This window comes from Macaca fascicularis, chromosome 11 (genome assembly GCF_037993035.2).
Source record: "Macaca fascicularis isolate 582-1 chromosome 11, T2T-MFA8v1.1".
NCBI lineage: Eukaryota > Metazoa > Chordata > Mammalia > Primates > Cercopithecidae > Macaca > Macaca fascicularis.
Window position 1 is genome coordinate 21,481,177 of NC_088385.1, and position 19,317 is coordinate 21,500,493.

Here is a 19,317-nt window from a genome sequence, read left to right on the forward strand (position 1 = left end):
TGGAATAAGAGTTTCCAGTGGCTGGTAAAATTCATAGTTTAACTATGAATCCTGTAGAATGCTCACATTTTATGGCCTAAGATTTTAGAATGCATCATAGGAACCCTTTGTTGGTATACATATTTATAGTGTGTTATTACTTTGAAAGTAATGTAATTAAACAGATGTTTTTGCAGTACTGAGAATAAAGGGATCTTAAGAACTCTTGAAAAATGAAATCCAGTTCATATATTCCCTCAGTAAAATATCCATTGTTCAATCCCATAAGCATTTCACTCAAAAGGGATTCCATTCTCTCTGCTCTAACCAACAGAACAAGCTTCTTCCTAGTGTGGCTCCCAAATCTCCTGAGATTTGCACAAAGGTTTTGACTGGAACTCCTAGAGTCTCTGTATAAGGGACATGTTTTACAATCTCCAAGACACTCCCTTATATCCAACATTTAAAATGGAGACCTTCTTTTTACAGCTAGGGCAACTTTACTCTTTAGCAACCAGCCTGTCATTTACCTCCAGTGACCATCATTTCCCAGACAAAAGTCCAGATAAGTCTGGATGGAGAGACTGTACTCGTGTTCTATTTGAGACCCTAACCAACCACAACCAGAAAAAAAATAAACCTTCAAAATTAACAACATAATTAAACTTTTCTGTAACACATAGAAGTACAAGATAATGGAAGAAGTCAGAATTTGTCCAGCCAAAGACCACCAGGAACACACAGTTGCCTCTATTGCTCACTATAAAAGAAGCTATGGGGCATCTTAGTAAGACGGTATTAGAAAGGACTCACTATTGGATTTGGGCTTGTATTAAATGATTTGGGGGAGATTTCAAAAAAGTAGAACTCTCCTCTGTATTTGGATGTTGTCAAGAAGAGGTCAATTCTCTGGTTGGAGTAAATCTTATCTGTAAGATGAGAGGAGTAAATCAAGGTGAAAGCGACACTTGGTACTAAATTAATAGTCATTTAGGTCAGCCAGAATAGGGGACTGTGTAGCATTGTTGTGTTTGGACGATATTCATGTTTTTGTTGTGCATTCAGTCATGATTCCGGAATGTTCTTGTCTTTGTCTTGTTCCGTCACGGTACAGAGTGGCTGTGTCTGGGTTGATGCTCTGTGAAACTGTTTATGTTCAACGAGGAAACACCACAGTTTAGCTGTGAGCTCCATGGCAGCTCCTAGCAACACTAAAGTCTGGCTGATAGTACAAAGTTGGTTCCTAACTGTCATTATTAGTTGTAAAGAAGCATAAGTCAGGGAATATAACCTAATCTAGCAGAACACGGATGGCTTCCCTGAGGAACTGACATTTAAACTAAGACTTTAAAGTTTAAAAAGTCTTCTGTTGCCACAGTCTCAAGGGTTCATTTAGCCTTTTCCTATGTTTTCTTCCGTTTACCAACACAATTTTTTCTTGTAAATGAATTGTACCTAAAAAGCATGAGTCAAATCTGGCTTCTCACAACGTTCCCAGCCTATTCTAAATGTGAGAACATTCCCTGACTCTGGAGTTTTACGTGAACAAAATCTGTTAATAGTTCTTGTGAGAAACTTCTAATCAAAATTCTAGTTCAATATGTAAGGGGCATTAAATGTTAAATGATGCAAATTTTAAAATGGAACCAAAAATGTCTCAAGACATCACAAGATTCTTGAACAAGAAATAAAATAATTTAATATTTCTATCAAAGTCCATATTCCTAATATAGAGTGGAATATTTCAAAATGAACAATTTGGTCTTCAAAATTAGAGAGATAAGTTTGGTACCTAAAGAAAAAGAGAGAAAATAAAATATATCCTTTTTCTCTCTTGTTTCAAAGCTTGATGGTATAAATGAGAAACAGAAGTTTATTCCACTGCAGAATTAATGAACTCTCTTGTAAAAATCAATTGATTAAAGCCTTTAAATTTCATGGAATTCCAGATCTTCAGAAGGTCTTAGGAGATTAGGGAAGGGTAAAGCTTTGGGTCAATGGGCTGAAACTCCCTCCTGCTGTCATGCTGAACAGTTGATTATTTAAATAAGATCCATCCATTATCTGGCAAAACAGAAGCATCTTTCTAAGAATTGGCTGTGCATCCCTACTGGGAAGGGTGTGCACTGATCTTAAATCCAGACAGCCCTTGAGGTGGAAACTGGAAGATTGTGCACGTAGTAACCACACAATTTCTTACTACCTATGACTTGGGAATTTGAATTTAAACATTTAGTGCTGAGAGTAAACCATGATAATAGTAAAACATGCTAGATGGTTTATATTTTCTCATCATAAAGATATAATGTGTTAATATACATCCCAAGCAGTCATTTTGTTATTTTAGTTATTAGTTAGCATTCAATTGCAAAAGTACCTATTAAAGGTCCCCGCCTTTGTCAAGCTTTGTGTTGGTTGCTATCACATCACTACCACGCAACAATGTGGTAGAATTAGTATTAATATCCATGGTTCCATACTCTTCTACATGACATTTAATAAAGCAAAGTTCTGCTGTTGGTAAGAAGTCCAGCAGATGAGATTGGACAGGAATCTCATCTTTGACCAAGAAATCAACTTGAAAGTATAGATTCAGTATAGATTACTACAGATTCAGAATATTTCAAATCAATTTAAGATTCAAGCATGTAAGTCCACACAGTAGATCTCTTTTATAGATATGGAGTCTGAATACAGTTTGCATGCAAATCAATTTTATACACACTCATAAAAATGGCTGTCTAATTACAGGGTACCAACTCCAGTGCACAGCATCTAAGAACTAGCATAAGAATGCAGGGGCTAATTACTCTCCAGGATATGAAAAGGCTCAGAGGGCCTGGCAATCTAATTCCTTCCCAGGAAAATATGCAGTAGTGAGTGTCTAGAAGCTAAAACACTCTTAGATTTCACATTTCTTTTATACTGCTAAATATTTGCCAATTTATCTTTTATAATTAGATGTATTTCAAAAGCTTATAAGTTCTAGTAATTAAAAATGATACAAGCCAGTTGAAAAAAACTCAGCAGCAGAAGAGCAGGAGACCGTGCTGGGTCAGGACCCTCTGAAGTTTCTATTTTCTTTCTTCCACTGATTTATTTTTGTGTATTTTTAAGTGAATGGGCTCAATATTTCTAGTTTTATGAGTAGTTATTTATGTTTAAAAAAGAAAACATATAGACATTCATTTTGGCTGTTTTATTGCGATGCATAGCTAATGATATGTCATTTATCATTAGCTGTTATCTGACGTACCAAACATAAACAAACAGTGAAGCAGGCTCAAGGCTCTCACCCATTCGGGAAAACAGAGGAACACGACGATAGCCTGCAAAAAGAATTATATCTAATTAGACCAATAACCAATTAATCAGTGGTGGCCCCAACAGCCTCGCTGAGACACAAGAGCTCTTTACTAAGCATACATTAAAAACCATGACTATAGAGTTATATTCCCATCTGGTATATTAATCTTCCACAAAAATTAAATATTTGCATTTTCTATTCTGACTTCCTAACTGCCCAACACTGAGCACACAACTCATACTTCTCCTTCCGCAAAGTGCCGCATGATCCAAAATTAGCCACCACCCTTCTGCTTCAGGAAGACCCTGTTTCCTAGGCACATCTCAGATGCTGTTAGAAAAGTAAGCATATTGAGACGAGGTAATTGGGAGCACAGTGTAAATCACCCTGGAAAGGTGACTCTGCAACATAAAGGCAGTCAGCCCTGAAAAGGGGTCAGGAAAGGATAGTCTCAGGCTCCCAATCTCTTCTCATCAGGCAGGAAGAATGAGTCACTGCTTCTCCCTTCTGGTTGCCACCCATCATCATTTCTTTATGGTAGTCATGACTACCCTTCACTGAAACAGAAGAACTATGATGCATGTAAAGAAATGCTTATACATGCCAAGTTTGTCTAATTAGCCTTCCTGTCAGTCCCACACCCCCACCCCACCTTCCACATGAGAATACATTTTTATAATTCCACAGAGAAAAAATATGTGTCAATACATAAAATTTCCTTTACATCCTACTTTATGATAGAGCTATTTGGTGTGTCCAAATGTGTCTTTGATATACACAAGTTATATTTAAATGCTGGTACAATCATCTAACTTTTAGGGACATTACCTTTGTTCATGCATAGAAGTGGCAAAGTATATTGCCCAAGAAATTCATTTCCTGCTATTAAACCTTGACTTTCAACAACAAAACGTATCAATGCCAATTCTGGGACATGAATAATAAATGTAAATGTTTCATTCCATCTTGGACTAAAAGCTGAAATACAAAAAAAGAAGATACAAAGAATAATAGATACCATATCTAGGAAAAAATAGATAACACTTGTTCTCCAAACTTTTTCTTTTGAATCCTTTAACAATAATAATATCTTGTGTTTAGAGCACATAGGTTTTTAACACACTCAGTGTGAGAGGAATAATAACCAGACAATATTGAGTGTTCACTATTGCTGGGCAATGTTCTAAGAATGGATCAACTCAATTAATCCTGATAACCACCCTATCCTGATGGGATGGGAAAACTGAGCCACAAAGATATTACCTTATTTCCTAAAAGTTTCACATATGTGGTCATTAAGTGGCAGATCAGGAATTCAAAAACGCGGAGTCTGACTTCAGAGCAAAAGTTTTTCATCATTATGAATATGACTGATGTACTTAGGCAATTCTTTAGCAAATAAATTGAGAAATGAAGAAAATTAAGTAACATCATTTTTCTATACTAACTCCTTGATATGGTTAAGCTTTGTGCCCTCACCCAAATCTCACCTTGAATTGTAATCCCCAGGTGTTTAGGAAGACACCTAGTGGAAAGTGATTGGATTTATAGGGGGTGGTTTCTCCCATGCTGTTCTCATGATAGAGAGTGAGTACTCATGAGATCTGATGGTTTCATAAGGCAGTATTCCCCACTCTTGCTAGCAATCTCCTGCTGCCACATGAAAAGATCCAAATTTATTTCCCCTTCACTTTCTGCCATGATTGTAAGTTTCCTGAGGCCTCCTCAGCCATAGGGAACCGTGAGTCAATTAAATCTCTTTCCTTTGTAAGTTATCCAGTCTCAGGTAGTATCTTTAGAGCAATGTCAAAATGGACTAATACAGTCAGTCTTATTATGGGAAGAGTTCCATACATAGTTGTTAGACTGAAAGCTAGATAACGAACTAAAGCCAGCTCTTGATCCTTCTTCAGACTAAGTGCTCCTTTCAAAGTCCAAAGTCGGTGAATTTCAATCTCTAGGAAAATAAATCATCCCAAACAACCAATTTCTTGCCAAGCAAGAAATCCACCTTGTGTCACAGTATGACCCAAATCATCCAAAAAGTAAAGCGTAATTTAACAGAATCAAGAAATTCACATTCAAATTAAATATAAATTCTACTTAATAAAGACTCAAAGGTTTGGAGAAGAATTATGTGTATTATTTTTCATTTACAAAGGCAATGCTACACTTGCTATGACAATAGCTTTTGTTCTTTGACTTACATTTCCAGAAGCATTGATGAATTTCTAATTATACTATATCTATGTTTTCTGTGGTCACAAGAGCACATTTACCACATAGCAACCCAGGGTGCAGCCTATGCCCACAGAAATAGTAAACTAATTGGCTCATGATGGAATAATGGTCACATTACCTTGACCTAAGAAAAGAAATAATTTCTCTTCTTAGGGGTACAGAGGCAGGTTTAGAGTCAATTCTTTATAGACACTGCAAAACATCTCGCAGAAGTGTTTATACTGATTTTTTCTTCCTCCAATCCTACTTCATTACACATGTGCCTCTGCCTCCCTTCCATCCTCCTCCTGTATCTATCTCTGTCTCACACACACACACACACACACACACACACACACACAAATATGGATTAATTATAAGAGAAAGCCCTCACTTTTAGTTGGCAACATAAAAAGTAAACCAGGATACCAAATTTGATAATGATGAAAATAGTTCTCCCAGACATGACCAAAACTGAAGAATTACTTCCACGTTTTATCCAAATGTTATCCTTTTCCTCCCAGACTCTCATGTCTAGCTAAATCGTCTTAAAATTCTTCTTGTCCAGCCATCTGGACGTTGACTTCTGCACAGTATTTCTCACTTACACGACCCATTCCTTTCCTACTGCCATAGCCTCCTTTGCACCATGACTTTTATATCCTCTAACCACTGAAATTTTATCCTGACTCTACTTTGTATTTCTCATTGCCCTCTCATATACTTCTTCTCAAATCTGTGGGAAAAAACCTAACACTCAACTCTGTCATAGCCCTATTTAAAAGTCTGAATTTTATCCATTTTCTAGAAAAAAGAAAGTTCCTGACACCTTAGCAAGGCTTTTGAGATTTTCCATGACCATTCCTAAATAACTTTCTCATTTTTTCTCTCACTAATCTTTCTTAAGCACCCTACATTCCACCTATTGTGAGTTTCTTGGCTTCTCTCTAGCATGTTTAAATTGTGTTTTCTTCATATTTTAGGACTCTTGTGTTCTGTCTGGTATGTTTAAATTGTATTTTCTTCATATTTTAGGACTTATATTATGGCTTCTGCCTTAAATGTCCTTTTCCCCAAATTCTAAAAAATTCTACTCATTCTCCAAGAACCATCTCCAAAAGTGCCCCCTTCCAGTACAAATCTTTGTACTCTCCTTGAAGCACTAATTACTCTAAATCATAATTATTTTACTTACAGCTCATCTTTCACACTGAACTATAAACTATCTATAGAATAGTTAATTGGTCCATATATAAGAATTCGTTTAATAAACAGATTTTAAGTCTTTTACTACTTAGCACAAGGCTTTTAGCATAGCAGAGGCTTAGTAATGTTTGATGAACCAAATTGAATTTCTCCAAGGATATTCCCATAAAATCCAAGGATGTAATACAAATTCTAGAATCATAGTATTATAAGGGGTGCATTGAATAAATTAAGTTTCTAAGCATTTTGTGATGAAGATTCAAGTAGAGGATGGAGGGAACAAGAGATAGATTATTATAAGTTACATGACATCAGCAGTTACTATCTCTGGACACAGCCATAGCAATGTGCCTTCAACTCTAAAGGGTGTCAAATGAGGCAGGAAGTCATCATCAATATCCCTTCCCATTGATAACATAGGATAAGGCAATAAAATCTTCCCAAATCTTTTTCCATGACTTTCACTCTAGAAGCCACACTGAAAGTATTCAGGGGAGTGCCAAGGAGGCAGACTATGGGCATTGTTAGAAATTATTATCCAAGAAGAAAAAGAAAAAGAAAACTGTGCCTGCTCCTCTGTCAGTACCATTTGGCCGGAAGCATATTTCTAGACTCTGGAATGAAGTCCACTTTGCTTTGAGAATATCCCTTGAAGAAGATTCCAGACTCAAGAATCAGTTCCAATGTCTCCTTCAAGGTGACCCTGACCAGGGGTCAATCCTAGGAACCCATTCTTTTCTAATTTCCTTAGTCATTTCAACCTCAGAGAAGAAATGGCAATGCCAGTACTATACTGTGTAAGATGTCATAGCATGCCAGAATGATGAAAATCTTACCAAAGTTCTTTCCTTTCATTCTTCACTTCCCTTGTGGCAAAAATGACTGAATTATCCAAATATTCTATCAGTAGGTTTCTATGGCATCCTTAGCCTGATTCAGAAGCCATAGACTTTTAATCTAAAATAATTCAAGTAATTTATTATAAAAATATATAATATGCGGTGTCAAAAATCACAAATTTTTGATTTAACACAAAGGCTAGAAGCTAAGTAGATCTGAGGCTGTCAAAATGCCTTCTTAATTCAGTAACATGAGGAAAAACAAAAAGGAGGTAAATTTTTTTAAGCAATAATTTCGCAGGTCAGATACATTTCTGTATTCATAATTTGAAAATACAGCTAAACAACCTAATCATTATAAAAGTGCTTTTGCTGCATATAACATTTTGCTAATTTTGGACATAATGGAAAACCCTTGTCTTATGAATAATAGATATGTATCAAAACTCTATCAACATATAATTTGTAAGCTTTCCAACAAGAAGGCTAATGGAAGTTCAATACGGTATATTAGAAGCTCACCATTTTTTTTAATTACACGAGTCTGCTGCTTCATTTGATCATTTGGAACACCAAAAACTTCTATAATTACTAATGTATCACCTTTGTTAGATGATGAATGAGTAAGAGGCAACTGGATACCACTGATGAGCTGCACAAATATATATGAATATAAGAATTTAGCAAGATATTAAGTTGCATCACCATTTATTTCAAAATTTAATTATGTATTACAAAAAGTTGAAGGACTCTAAGTCAGTTCCCACAAAGATTGAAAGTGGAATATAATGAATATAATACAAATTTTAAAATGTAAGTCTTTTATCCTCAGTTATCAGTAAACACCAAGAATATGTACAAAATTATAGTGAAATCCACGATGTCCACAATTTTCAATTTATTAACATATTTTTGTTTTAAAATCATTTGCTATGATCACATTTTAGGGAATTCAGGTTGAGTTACTCTGATAACATGTACTGTTTTTGAATTCATATATATATATATATATGCTGGAAAAATTAAAAGCTATATAAATATTACTTTTTTAAAAATGTACCATTTAACTTCCCATGATAGCATTTTCTGAGTTTGACAAAATCAATTATTTCATACGTATATTAGGGACTGGGTGTCAAAGAAATCTTAATAAAGTAATTAATAATAATTGTATTTAAATTTTTATTTGCCAAGCTAATTGTTGAAACAAAAATTTGTTATAATTTAAGGAACAAAATGAGCACACAAGAAAACTATATTTGAAATGTACTAACTTAGACTAAGAGATAGAAGATAAAAGCCTAAAAATGCAGTTATAAAAATTGAGGCATAATTCCAATTTCTGAAGGTTGCATAAAGAGAAACAAATATATCATTAAGTTTGATTATAAAGGAATAAAGGGAAAAAAAGAGGGAAGGTAGGATGGAAAGAAGGAGGAGAAGAGAAAAGAAAGGAAAAGAAAAATGACTAATGTGTAATTTTCCCTTATAAAGGAATAAAGGAAGGAAAAGAGGGAAGGAAGGAGGGAGAGAAGGAGGAGAAGAGAAAAGAAAGGAAAAGAAAAACCACTAATGTGTAACTTTTCCTAATTCCACAGACTATGGCATTAGCTAGAAGCCAGTATGCCTGTGCAACTGTTTAGCAATCAGTATGGAATGGGCATCAGCATAATTAGACACCAAAGTAATTAGAAAGAACAATGGCCATAAACATATAGCACACTGGTCCCAGTACCACTACAGATCTGCTAAATATCATTCTGCAGGTAATAGACGCTTCCCAAAATGGAGTAGGTTCAGCTCGGTGTACCTCATTCCAGGAAGAAAAAAAAATTATCTAATTTTGAAAAACATCATTGAATATGAGAACTGAATAAGAATTTAGGGCAAGCTTGTCCAAGCTGCGGGCCTCATGTGGCCCATGGTGGCTTTGAATGTGGCCCAACACAAATTCGTAAACTTTCTTAAAACATTGTTTTTTTTTTTTTTTTTGCATTTTTTAAAGCTCATCAGCTATCATTAGTGTTAGTGTATTTTATGTGTGGCCCAAGATAATTCCTCTTCCTCCAACGTGGCCCAGGGAAGCCAAAAGATTGGACACCCCTGGTTTAGGGAGTATTGATCAAATAATTTATAAACAAATTTACAGATTTGTTTGTACAGGAGCCAGTGTGGAGGAAGGAATGTCAAACAAAAAGCCCTCAATGGTCAACTCTGTTGTTATCCATTGGCCTTACCCATAAGATTTTGGATTTAGAAAGCAGTCCTGTAGTTTTTATAAACTTGAAAATAACTGCCCTAAACCAAAACTCTCAGATTGCAGATGACAAAGAGTAAAGCAGAAACGTCAAATGCCTTCATCAACATTTGGAAGCTTATAATAAAACTTAAGGAAGCTTATAATAAAACTAGCCCCTCTGATCCCCAAATCATGCCCTCTACTATCTGAGCAAGTCATAATCACAAAACTCCCCAGAGTGATAGAGGTAACAGAGAAAGACCCACATGGCCATGGCAGCAGCTTCCTGGAGAATCATTAACTCTCCATGCCACTTACACCTCAACAAGAGACTCCTCAGAATACAAACATGGCATTTGTGAGCATCTGTGCACACTAGCTGCCTTCCGCCTTCACTTTCTCAATAAAAGAGCACCTATGTTCTCTTTACTATTCTTAACAGGAAAAATAATGTATTTGTTCAATGAACCTAGATATATTGAAAATATACTTTGTATCAGGCACAAATAAGAATGGAACAAAACACATCTCTTTTTGGTTTTAGTGGTGGTGGTGGTTGTTTTGAGACGAACTTTGGCTCTTGCTACCCAAGCTGGAGTGCAATGGTGTGACCTTGGCTCACTGCAACCTCCGCCTCCTGGGCTCAAGCAATTCTCCTGCCTCAGCCTCCTGAGTAGCTGGGATTATAGTGGCGCATCACCACACCCAGCTAATTTTTTTATTTTGAGTAGAAACGGGGTTTCACCATGTTAGCCAGGCTGGTCTTGAGCTCCTGACTCAGGTGATCCACCCACCTCAGCCTCCCAAAATGCTGGGATTACAGACGTGAGCCACCACGCCATGCCCATATCTCTAATCCTTAAGGAATCCTCAGACAAATGGAGAAGACAAGTAATATATGCCTGCAGAGAGTTTAACGGAAAACAGCAAAGCTATGAAAAGAAGCACAGCTAACCTAGCCTAGGAAAATGCTTTCAAAAGGACATGATTCCTAAGTCTTGAAAAGTGAGTCAAAATGCAATAGGCAGGTAAGGCTGAAAGAATGCTCTAGTTACAGAAAGAGCATACGCAATTCGTGGAGGTGAGTCATGGTTCGAGAAGGATCCTAGTTCCACATGGTTGTAGAACAGGGTGAAAGGCTAGAAGTGGTGAGAGATAGGACTATGCAAGTAGGCCAAGGCCTAACCAAGAAAGTAGTCAAGAGACACAAATAAATATTATGCATGCATGATAACATTAGCACTGTAGCAAAATCTCTCTGGTCAACTTGTGGAGAATAGATATGGAGGACTGAGACCGGCTACCTGAAACCATCAGGAAGCCAAAGAAATAGACCTGATGACAGGTAGTAAATTCCTGATACAGGACAGCACCAAAGTAGGTCAGATCAAGAGAATGGAGAGGGAAAACATTTAGGAATAGAATCAGGAGAATTTAAAGTTGGTCTGGATGCGGGACATGAAGGAGATGTGGAAGATGAGAATGACTCCCTATTTTCTTGTCTGAGCAGAGGGGAAGAATGGGGCCATTTGTTGACATTTAAATAAGAGTAGAAGTAGATTTGATTAGGAAGGGATGTTCAAGCTTTTAATATTTTAAGTTTGACAGAATGGTGATTAAGGAGGTAAGGATGCTCAGTGAGCTAACATATGCCTTTAGATTCCCAAAATGAGGTCCAATTAAAGACTTGAGCACTGTTGGTGGTGAAACTGTGAATGTTTATGTAACAGAACCCAAGGAGAATAGTTTGAGACAAGGTTTAAGGAAAGACTTCAATTAACATAAATGTCTTTAGGGAAAGCAGAGAAAGAGGAAGCCACATATGAAAATGGCAATCACTTGGAAGGTAGGGGGTAAAAGGAGAGTCCAGTCCCAGAGCACAGAAAAGCGATGTGTGTACAAATGGAAGGGATCCTCAAAGTGGCTGATCTGCCATTTCTTTTTACCAGATCACTACAAAAAGGATGCCAACATTATAATAGCATTGTAAAGTGAAGTCAGTGGTTAATACTTTGCCAGACCTTGAAGTAGTATTAACAATCCAGTGTTGTAGGCGATTGCTGCGTATCCACTAAATGCTTCTACATCAGAGTCACAAACTCCTTAACAGACAATGCAAAAGTCAGCTACATACTTCACAGGCACTGTTTCCTGCAATGGTCAGGATCTTTCTAGTCCTGTTCATCTTTGCTATACTTTCCACATTAATTTCTGGAAAAAGCTCTCAATCCTCCCATTCTCAGCTGAGATAAAGTGGCTAGGGCCTGAAGTAAATGTGGAGCATAGTTTCCCAAATCCTGTGGTATTACGATGGTGGAAAAAGGAGCTGAGCTAGGAAGAAGAGTCGCAGGAGAAGCACATTCTGGAGGCCCCAGCATTTCCTGCACTCTAACAGCCAGGTAATGGGGAGCAGGGGAGCGCCCAGCAGCTGGCAGAGCTTCACTAAGTAATGACGTGCTGGCCAGGGACAGAAACACAAGTACTTACAAAATTACTGTAGGATCTGAGATGATTTATACAGTTCTGGGAGTAACTAGTTAAATGGAAAGAGGGACCAATGAAACCGTACCCACTCTATTGATTTGCAAACAACAAGTACAGTTATAGCCTAAAACAGAATTGCTCATAAGTAAGTGGAGAGAAAAAGCAACTAGAGGTTTTTCAAAAGATTTGGTGACATTTTAAAAAGAAAATAAACATAGCACTTAGGTTGGAGAGGAATAAGAAAGACGTTTTGAAAAGTCTTTACTAATGGAAACAAATCTTAGACAACAGCTTTTATGCTCCGTAAGGTTTTACAGGATGTAATAAAATAAAAGATAAAATAATAAGACAAGAGTCTGGAGGAAGGGTGCTAGGTGGGATACAGACAGAAATAAAAAGGAAGCAATATGAAGTCAACCACAACGGGGCAGGAGGACTAATAATGCAGGATAAAAAAAATCATTTCTACATTAAAATCAGTAAAGAACAAAATCAAATGCAGACTTTGAGTCATCAACATAAAGAAAAAATGTTAAAAGCTCTCCCAACATGCAGAGGAAAAGGGAGTATGTTAAAGTTGACACAAATTAATAGACACAGAAGACAGATACTGGAGAAAGACATATGGGTAATTTTTCTTTTTAAGTAATCAAATGATATTAACAGGCATATGGGGTGGGGGGGAAATCCTGACCTACAAAAGCCTAATCGTGGAGACTGAGGAAAAGACAAGGGCTCCTAAAATTTCCAGGTAAAATTCATCAAAGGCAAGAAAAAGTAACATGCCACAAGGTAATTAGTGGGCTGAACTGAGACCTGTATCTCGCAATATTAAATGCCTAAATACAATGAAATCATCTAAGTAGAACTTGGAGAGGGGAAGGTTTTAGCCTCAATATGTCTATTCACAGGCAGATAATCATTCATGTAAAATTGCAACAGGAAGACATTTTTCAGATATAGAAGGATACTGAAATACTACCCACATATAGTACCTAAAAAGATTAACAGAAATATAAAAGAAATTAAAGCAAATCAGTGGAATTCAAAATACTAATGTACACTATCTAGTTTATATGATAACCAAAAAATATAAAAGTTATTAATCTTACCCTTATTGTAAGTGTAATTGGCATACTGTCTTTTATGTCACTTGGGTTAAAGTATGATTCACTCTCTCTTAAGAAATGTGGTTTCAAAATATATCCAGAACCACCATTATCCAAAAATTTCCCATTTTGCAGATCCATAGGCAGACCAGGGGTCTGGAAATTTAAAGCCACTATAAGAAAGAAGTTTTGACATTGTCAGGTAATAGAGAATACAAATAAAGGAACACAAACCATTTACTGAAATCTAATCATGGATTCTATATCCCTAAATGTTCTATGAGCAAGCATCATTAGCCTAATAATTCATGATTTTTAAAACTCTTTCTCCTGCCATGTCTATATTAAGGTATATTGATAAGTTCCAAAGTTTAATCTGTAAGTAAATTACTACACAGCTTTGAGTAAAGAAATCAAAATGGTATCCAGTATAGATTATAGAATAACAATGTTCATGTCAGGTAACACTTAAGAAATATCAGAATAAAGAGTATCAGTGCATTAAATGCAAGAGGTAAAGACACCAACTATGTCACACATTTTCAAGTCCATGAGATGCTGTTGTCACTTGAGGAGAAAGTGAGAAACAGGCAAAGCAATAATTGTCGTTAAAATATGGAAGCACCTCGATATAGGCTGGTAAATAGCCACCGTAGAGAGTACCACACTCTGCCCTCCACCCAGCCCCAATATCCCCACTTCTCCTCACACCTACAGGCCTTGCCACAATCCGGTAGAAGAAGGGTAACACCTGGTACTTTCTGATGGGTTAGTGCAGTGCTGTACTAGCTGTGCAGTTTGGAATAAGGGTCTGGTGAGGGCAAATAACCAGGTTATGCAATCTTATTCACTTTTCAAATCTGTGAATGTAGAAGCTCATGTAAAGTATAAATGATAGAGGTCACTTGATTTGAAGAGGCCTTGAGCATATCTCAAGCAAAGGAATTTGATCTTCAATGTCCATTTGGGTTTCCTTGTTCCCTTCCTCCACTTCACATGCCTCATATTAATTCCTCATGAATTTAACCACCATTCCCCCGAACAATCACCGAGATTTACCCCGCTTCAACCCAGATAGGAATGACTTCAACTCTTAAAACACATGACACCATTAGTGCCTGACCCCAAAACCCCCAGGCCAAAAAATATTTTACAGAAAGCCTTTTTCACAAGTTTTTCATACATTCATAAAATGAATTCATTTTATGTTACTTTTGCAAACAACTCAATATCCTATATAACATACCCATTTGACAACCTATATTCCAAAATTCTTGGGGATTAAAATTAGAAGAGTCTGCTCTTGTTGCTTTGGGATATATTCTGGTAATGAACTTCCTGGTGTGAAAAATAAACTCATGGGCTGAAAAAGAATTATTAAACCATTGTGAAAGAATTCAAATAAATTAAATAAGCCACTATTTCTTATATATATGTATATATATATCATATAATTCTATAATAGTTTCAACAATTTTGGTATGTATTGTCTTGGCAAAAATTTGCAATTCATGAATATCAAAATAAATCCATGCCTTTATGTTTACAGTATAATTCACTATTATTTAGATGTTAGTGACAATTTTATCATAAAATTTATATACACTGATCATTCAAGGAAAAAATTGACTAATTTATATAATTTTTATATCCAAATTATTTCACTTTGTTGTAAGAATACATAAAACTCCAAAATATAATCCATTCATTTTTCAAAACAAAAGCAGCATTTTCCCTCATTATTTTTCCACTTTGATTTTCACAGTAGGACAGAATCACATCAAAGTCACACAAAGCTATATGATTCCAGCTAAATTAATCCTACTGAACATTTCACAGGTTCTCAGGATTTAAAGGCACCCCAAAGTTGTCCAGTTCAACTTCCAATCCCTTCACTCCAGCATCTTCCCCCAAAGTTTATTCAATCTGTGTTTACATCTCTCCATTGAAAAACTCTCAATGCTTTTAATTATTTCAAATGTCGTTCTTACTGGGATAATCTCTATGTACTTGAAGTATACACACAAACAAGAACAAACATACACACATAGTCTGTACAGAATCTATACACAGTTTCTGTACATATTCTTTGTGTTTCTTCTTGTCTATATATTTAAGTCACTTCAGATTCAAACTAACTTAAACCCTTTACCATTTGGCACCTTCTTCAAATTTTTGAACACAGATTTCATGCTTCTCCAAAGTTTTTCTTTTTTAATTAAACAGATCCTGTTTCTGCAACCATTCCTGCTGATATAGTGACTCGTGATGGGAGAAAGCCTTTTGCTTATGGCTCACTTCATTTGCTAATCCAACTAGAATAGAATCACCTATCCCCTCACCCTAAATACTATTATTTAGGAAGCACTGTCAAATTAAAAATTACAGTTAATTTTATCAATATTTATTTTCAAAAGTTATACATTCCTTGAGAGAAAGTTTATTTTGAAACCATGTGTGTATAAATGCAGCATAGGTGTCCAAGTTTCATGCTCCTTTATCTAGTCCTAACAGATGTCTGTCCTTAGGCAAAACACATACTCTTCTAAGTCTTAATGTTTCTCATTTACGAAGTAATAAATGTGAATGATGACTAAGGTCTCATAACATAAAATGATTTTGCTATTTCTGAGATTATCCTTTAGAAATTAAACATGTTTGTTATTACAAATGCAGTTCATGTTTACTGTAAAATAGGAGGACATCAAAGAACAAATAAAACCATATGTCATCATCCAATTGATAACCACTGATAACTCCTTGATATATATCTTCCCATTCTTTTGTATGTGTGTAATTTTTAGTTGAATGATAATGTTTGTTCCCTTTCACAAACCGCTATTTTTATTTAGTAAAATAATGTGAACATCATTTCATTTCAATAATATTCATCTACATTATTTTTAATTTTTATTGTTTATAATAATAATTGACATCCTTGAAGTTAAACCTTTGCTGACATCATTATTTACTATTAACATTGATTATTTACTATTAAACAAGAAAAATGCCCTATACCCGTTCAAAGAAATGGTAATGCTATACTTTGACTCTACTCAGAACTATCCAATTCCTTTCCAAAATGTTTGCAAGTATTTAATCTGATGAGAGTAATAAAATTATAATTTATTTATGCTGTGCCCACAGGTCCTGTCCTCATGAACAACAACAAAAGTTCAATAATTTAAAGGAACAGAGACCAGTAAAGCATGTCATTCAAACTCTTAACCATACCTTACAGTAAGAAATATATTTTACAATCCAACACACATGCACCATGCACAATTGCTTCATAAAACCATATTTATTATTACTGCTTGCAATACACTTCTATTCTATTCTATTCTACTCCATTCCATTCCATTCCATCCCATTCCATTCTACTCTAGACTACTCTATCCTATTCTATTCTATTATTTAACTGTAGTCCAGACCTACTGAATTAATTTTTGGTTACAACACACAGGTTAAAAAAGGAAAAGAGCCTTTAAAAAATCCAGTATCTCTCTAATAGATAGTTAGAGAACATTAACTAAAGTATACTTCAAAATCTTTGGATATCTATGACCAGCCCAATAAGGTTAATCATTAAATCTATCAGAATCTGCAATCCCAACTAGCCAGCAACTTTTCTCAAGTCAATTGTGGGTGCTTATTTTCCTTCTGTGGTATTTCTACACAAGATGGTAGATTGCATTTTTTTAACTTTTAATTTTTGGGGGTACATAGATAAATATATTTATGCAGTACATGAGATATTTTGATACAGACATACAATGTCTAGTAACACATCAGGGTAAGTGGTATATCCAACACCGCAAGCATTTATCCTTTGTGTAACAAACAATCCAATTATACTCTTTTAGTTATTTTTAAATGTACTATAAACTTTTGTTGACTGTGGTCACCTGTTGCACTATCAAATACTATGTCTTATTTATTCTATCCAGCTATAGTTTTGTATCCATTATTGTCCCTACTTCTCCCATACCCCTACTACTAAAAACAATTGCCATTTTTTGAGAATTAGCAGAGTCACCTGGCTGTTAAGTTAGTTGCTCATTCCCTTTTAAGTTTGGGACATTCCTCACATAATGAGGCTTCTTCCCATTCTCTTTCTCAGGCCCCGTTTTACTTTGGGCACTGCCAAACCACCTCAGTTTTAGAATTAGGGGCAGTGAAAAGAAGATGCAGAGACAGATGGCACCTCTGAAGGTGTGCAGTGGGGCGTGCACACTCTGCACAGCCATCTGGTAGTCCAGCCTGGGCGCCATTTCTTCCTCTTTCACCATAGACATAGAGCCTCCAAGTCTGATTAACCCTACCCTCTTCAATGCCTATTAAATCCACAAAGTTCATCCTGTCTCCGCTCTCACTGCCATAAATCTTTGTTACCACCTTCCTACCTGCAGTCTCACCCTTTGGCTGCTATCAGAGGTATCGTTTAGAAATACAGTGGATCATGCCGCTCCTGAGAGTTCAGTTTTCTCCTGCTCACCTTCGCTTCCAGGACAAAGTTCAAGCCTCCCTCTGCCTCCCTCTGCAGCCCTCCCTCTGCAGCCCTGCCACTGCTCTCCTATACAAACTGCTCACCACAGTCCCCCAGCCCTCAACAAATGTGGCCACATCGGACATTCTCAATCAAAATGTCTTGGCTTAGGAAAGTTAATTAATGGCTAAGTTCTGTGAAATAAAACTTAATGAGACCTGAGGTATGTAACCCCATTCTAAATTATGTTAAATATGTTGAAATTTTATGAGAATATACATTTTATAAATATCACTGAGCAATCTTAACACCCTAGCAGTGACTCTAACTCATTTAAACGTTTCATCTATTTGAGTCACAAAAATTTACCTCTCAATTTTGAAAGTTTTCGGGCTTGTGTCTCCCCAATAGAATTATTTTCATTAAATTGCTGATATAATCTTGAATGTTGAAAGCTTTTGAACTTCTCAGCTTTAGTATAAATGACAAGATCAGATAAGGCCAGAGCAATTTTTAGCTTCCTGGTCTAAAAATAAAATGCAGTAATTTTACATTTTTATGCTAATCATTGGGAAAAAAATCTTTTTCTGGTAAAGAAAATACACTTTCAAATAAATGATTTTCATCTTTTCATAAGATTATCTCCTCAAACACCGTTTGGATTAACTCAATGTGATTATTTTTGGAAACAAAAATATTTCATATGAATATAAGCTAGTTTAAATTTAAAAATCATGATCAATGTAATAAGTATTGAGGACCACAATTATTACTATTTATTTTTTCCTAAAGATCTCAGTGTATTCCCATAAATTTTATAAACTTAGGAATTTTCGTCATGAATAAATTTATACTGAAATGACTTCTATTACATAGCAAACATTTGCCATTTCACAACCCGGCGTCTATTTCTTTTACACTTCTTTTTAGCCATTTCCCAAGTTTTGTTTTGGGAAAACATTTCTTGCTCATGCTCAATCCAAGTATGAGTCACGCAGATTGGGCCAGCTAAACAGAGCTGTGCATTCCCCTAGCAACAGTAATTGGTTCAGGGATCTGCGCATAACCAGATCAGAGCCAACGTACAAAAAACAAAAATTGCTTGCTCTGCCAAGAGATAGGCATTCCACTGGATTTGAAGCTGAAATGATATAAAGCTGAATCCTTGCAATAGCCATGCACCAACACAGAGAAAGTGGGAGCAAAGCTGGAGAAAGAACTGAAGTTCTGCTGACTTTATGTGAGACACTATATCAAGTCATTTTTGAAATTAAAATCCCTTTCACTGAACTTTTCTATATAGGTCAATTAATTAATTATCATTTTATTTAAACCAGCTGGATTGCTTTTGTGTCACATGCAACCTAATATATTTTGTTTCATCATGTTAATGTGTGTACATATAACACTATGTATTATAAACATTGAATCTTGTCTTTGTCTTT

General features: G+C 35.8%; 1 protein-coding gene across 1 annotated transcript in view; it reads right to left on the minus strand.

The window, feature by feature from the left end:
* Positions 1 to 3,163: 3,163 nt before the first annotated feature.
* PLCZ1 (phospholipase C zeta 1) overlaps positions 3,164 to 19,317 on the minus strand; it is a 52,135-nt gene continuing 35,981 nt past the window's right edge. The window contains exons 7-12 of the mRNA XM_045364798.2: positions 18,242 to 18,398; positions 14,630 to 14,746; positions 13,387 to 13,556; positions 8,074 to 8,203; positions 4,115 to 4,264; positions 3,164 to 3,308 (exon numbers count right to left, since the gene is read on the minus strand). Coding sequence (XP_045220733.2) covers positions 3,223 to 3,308; positions 4,115 to 4,264; positions 8,074 to 8,203; positions 13,387 to 13,556; positions 14,630 to 14,746; positions 18,242 to 18,398 — 810 coding nt within the window. The 3' untranslated portion in view covers positions 3,164 to 3,222. The remainder of the gene's footprint in view (positions 3,309 to 4,114; positions 4,265 to 8,073; positions 8,204 to 13,386; positions 13,557 to 14,629; positions 14,747 to 18,241; positions 18,399 to 19,317) is intronic.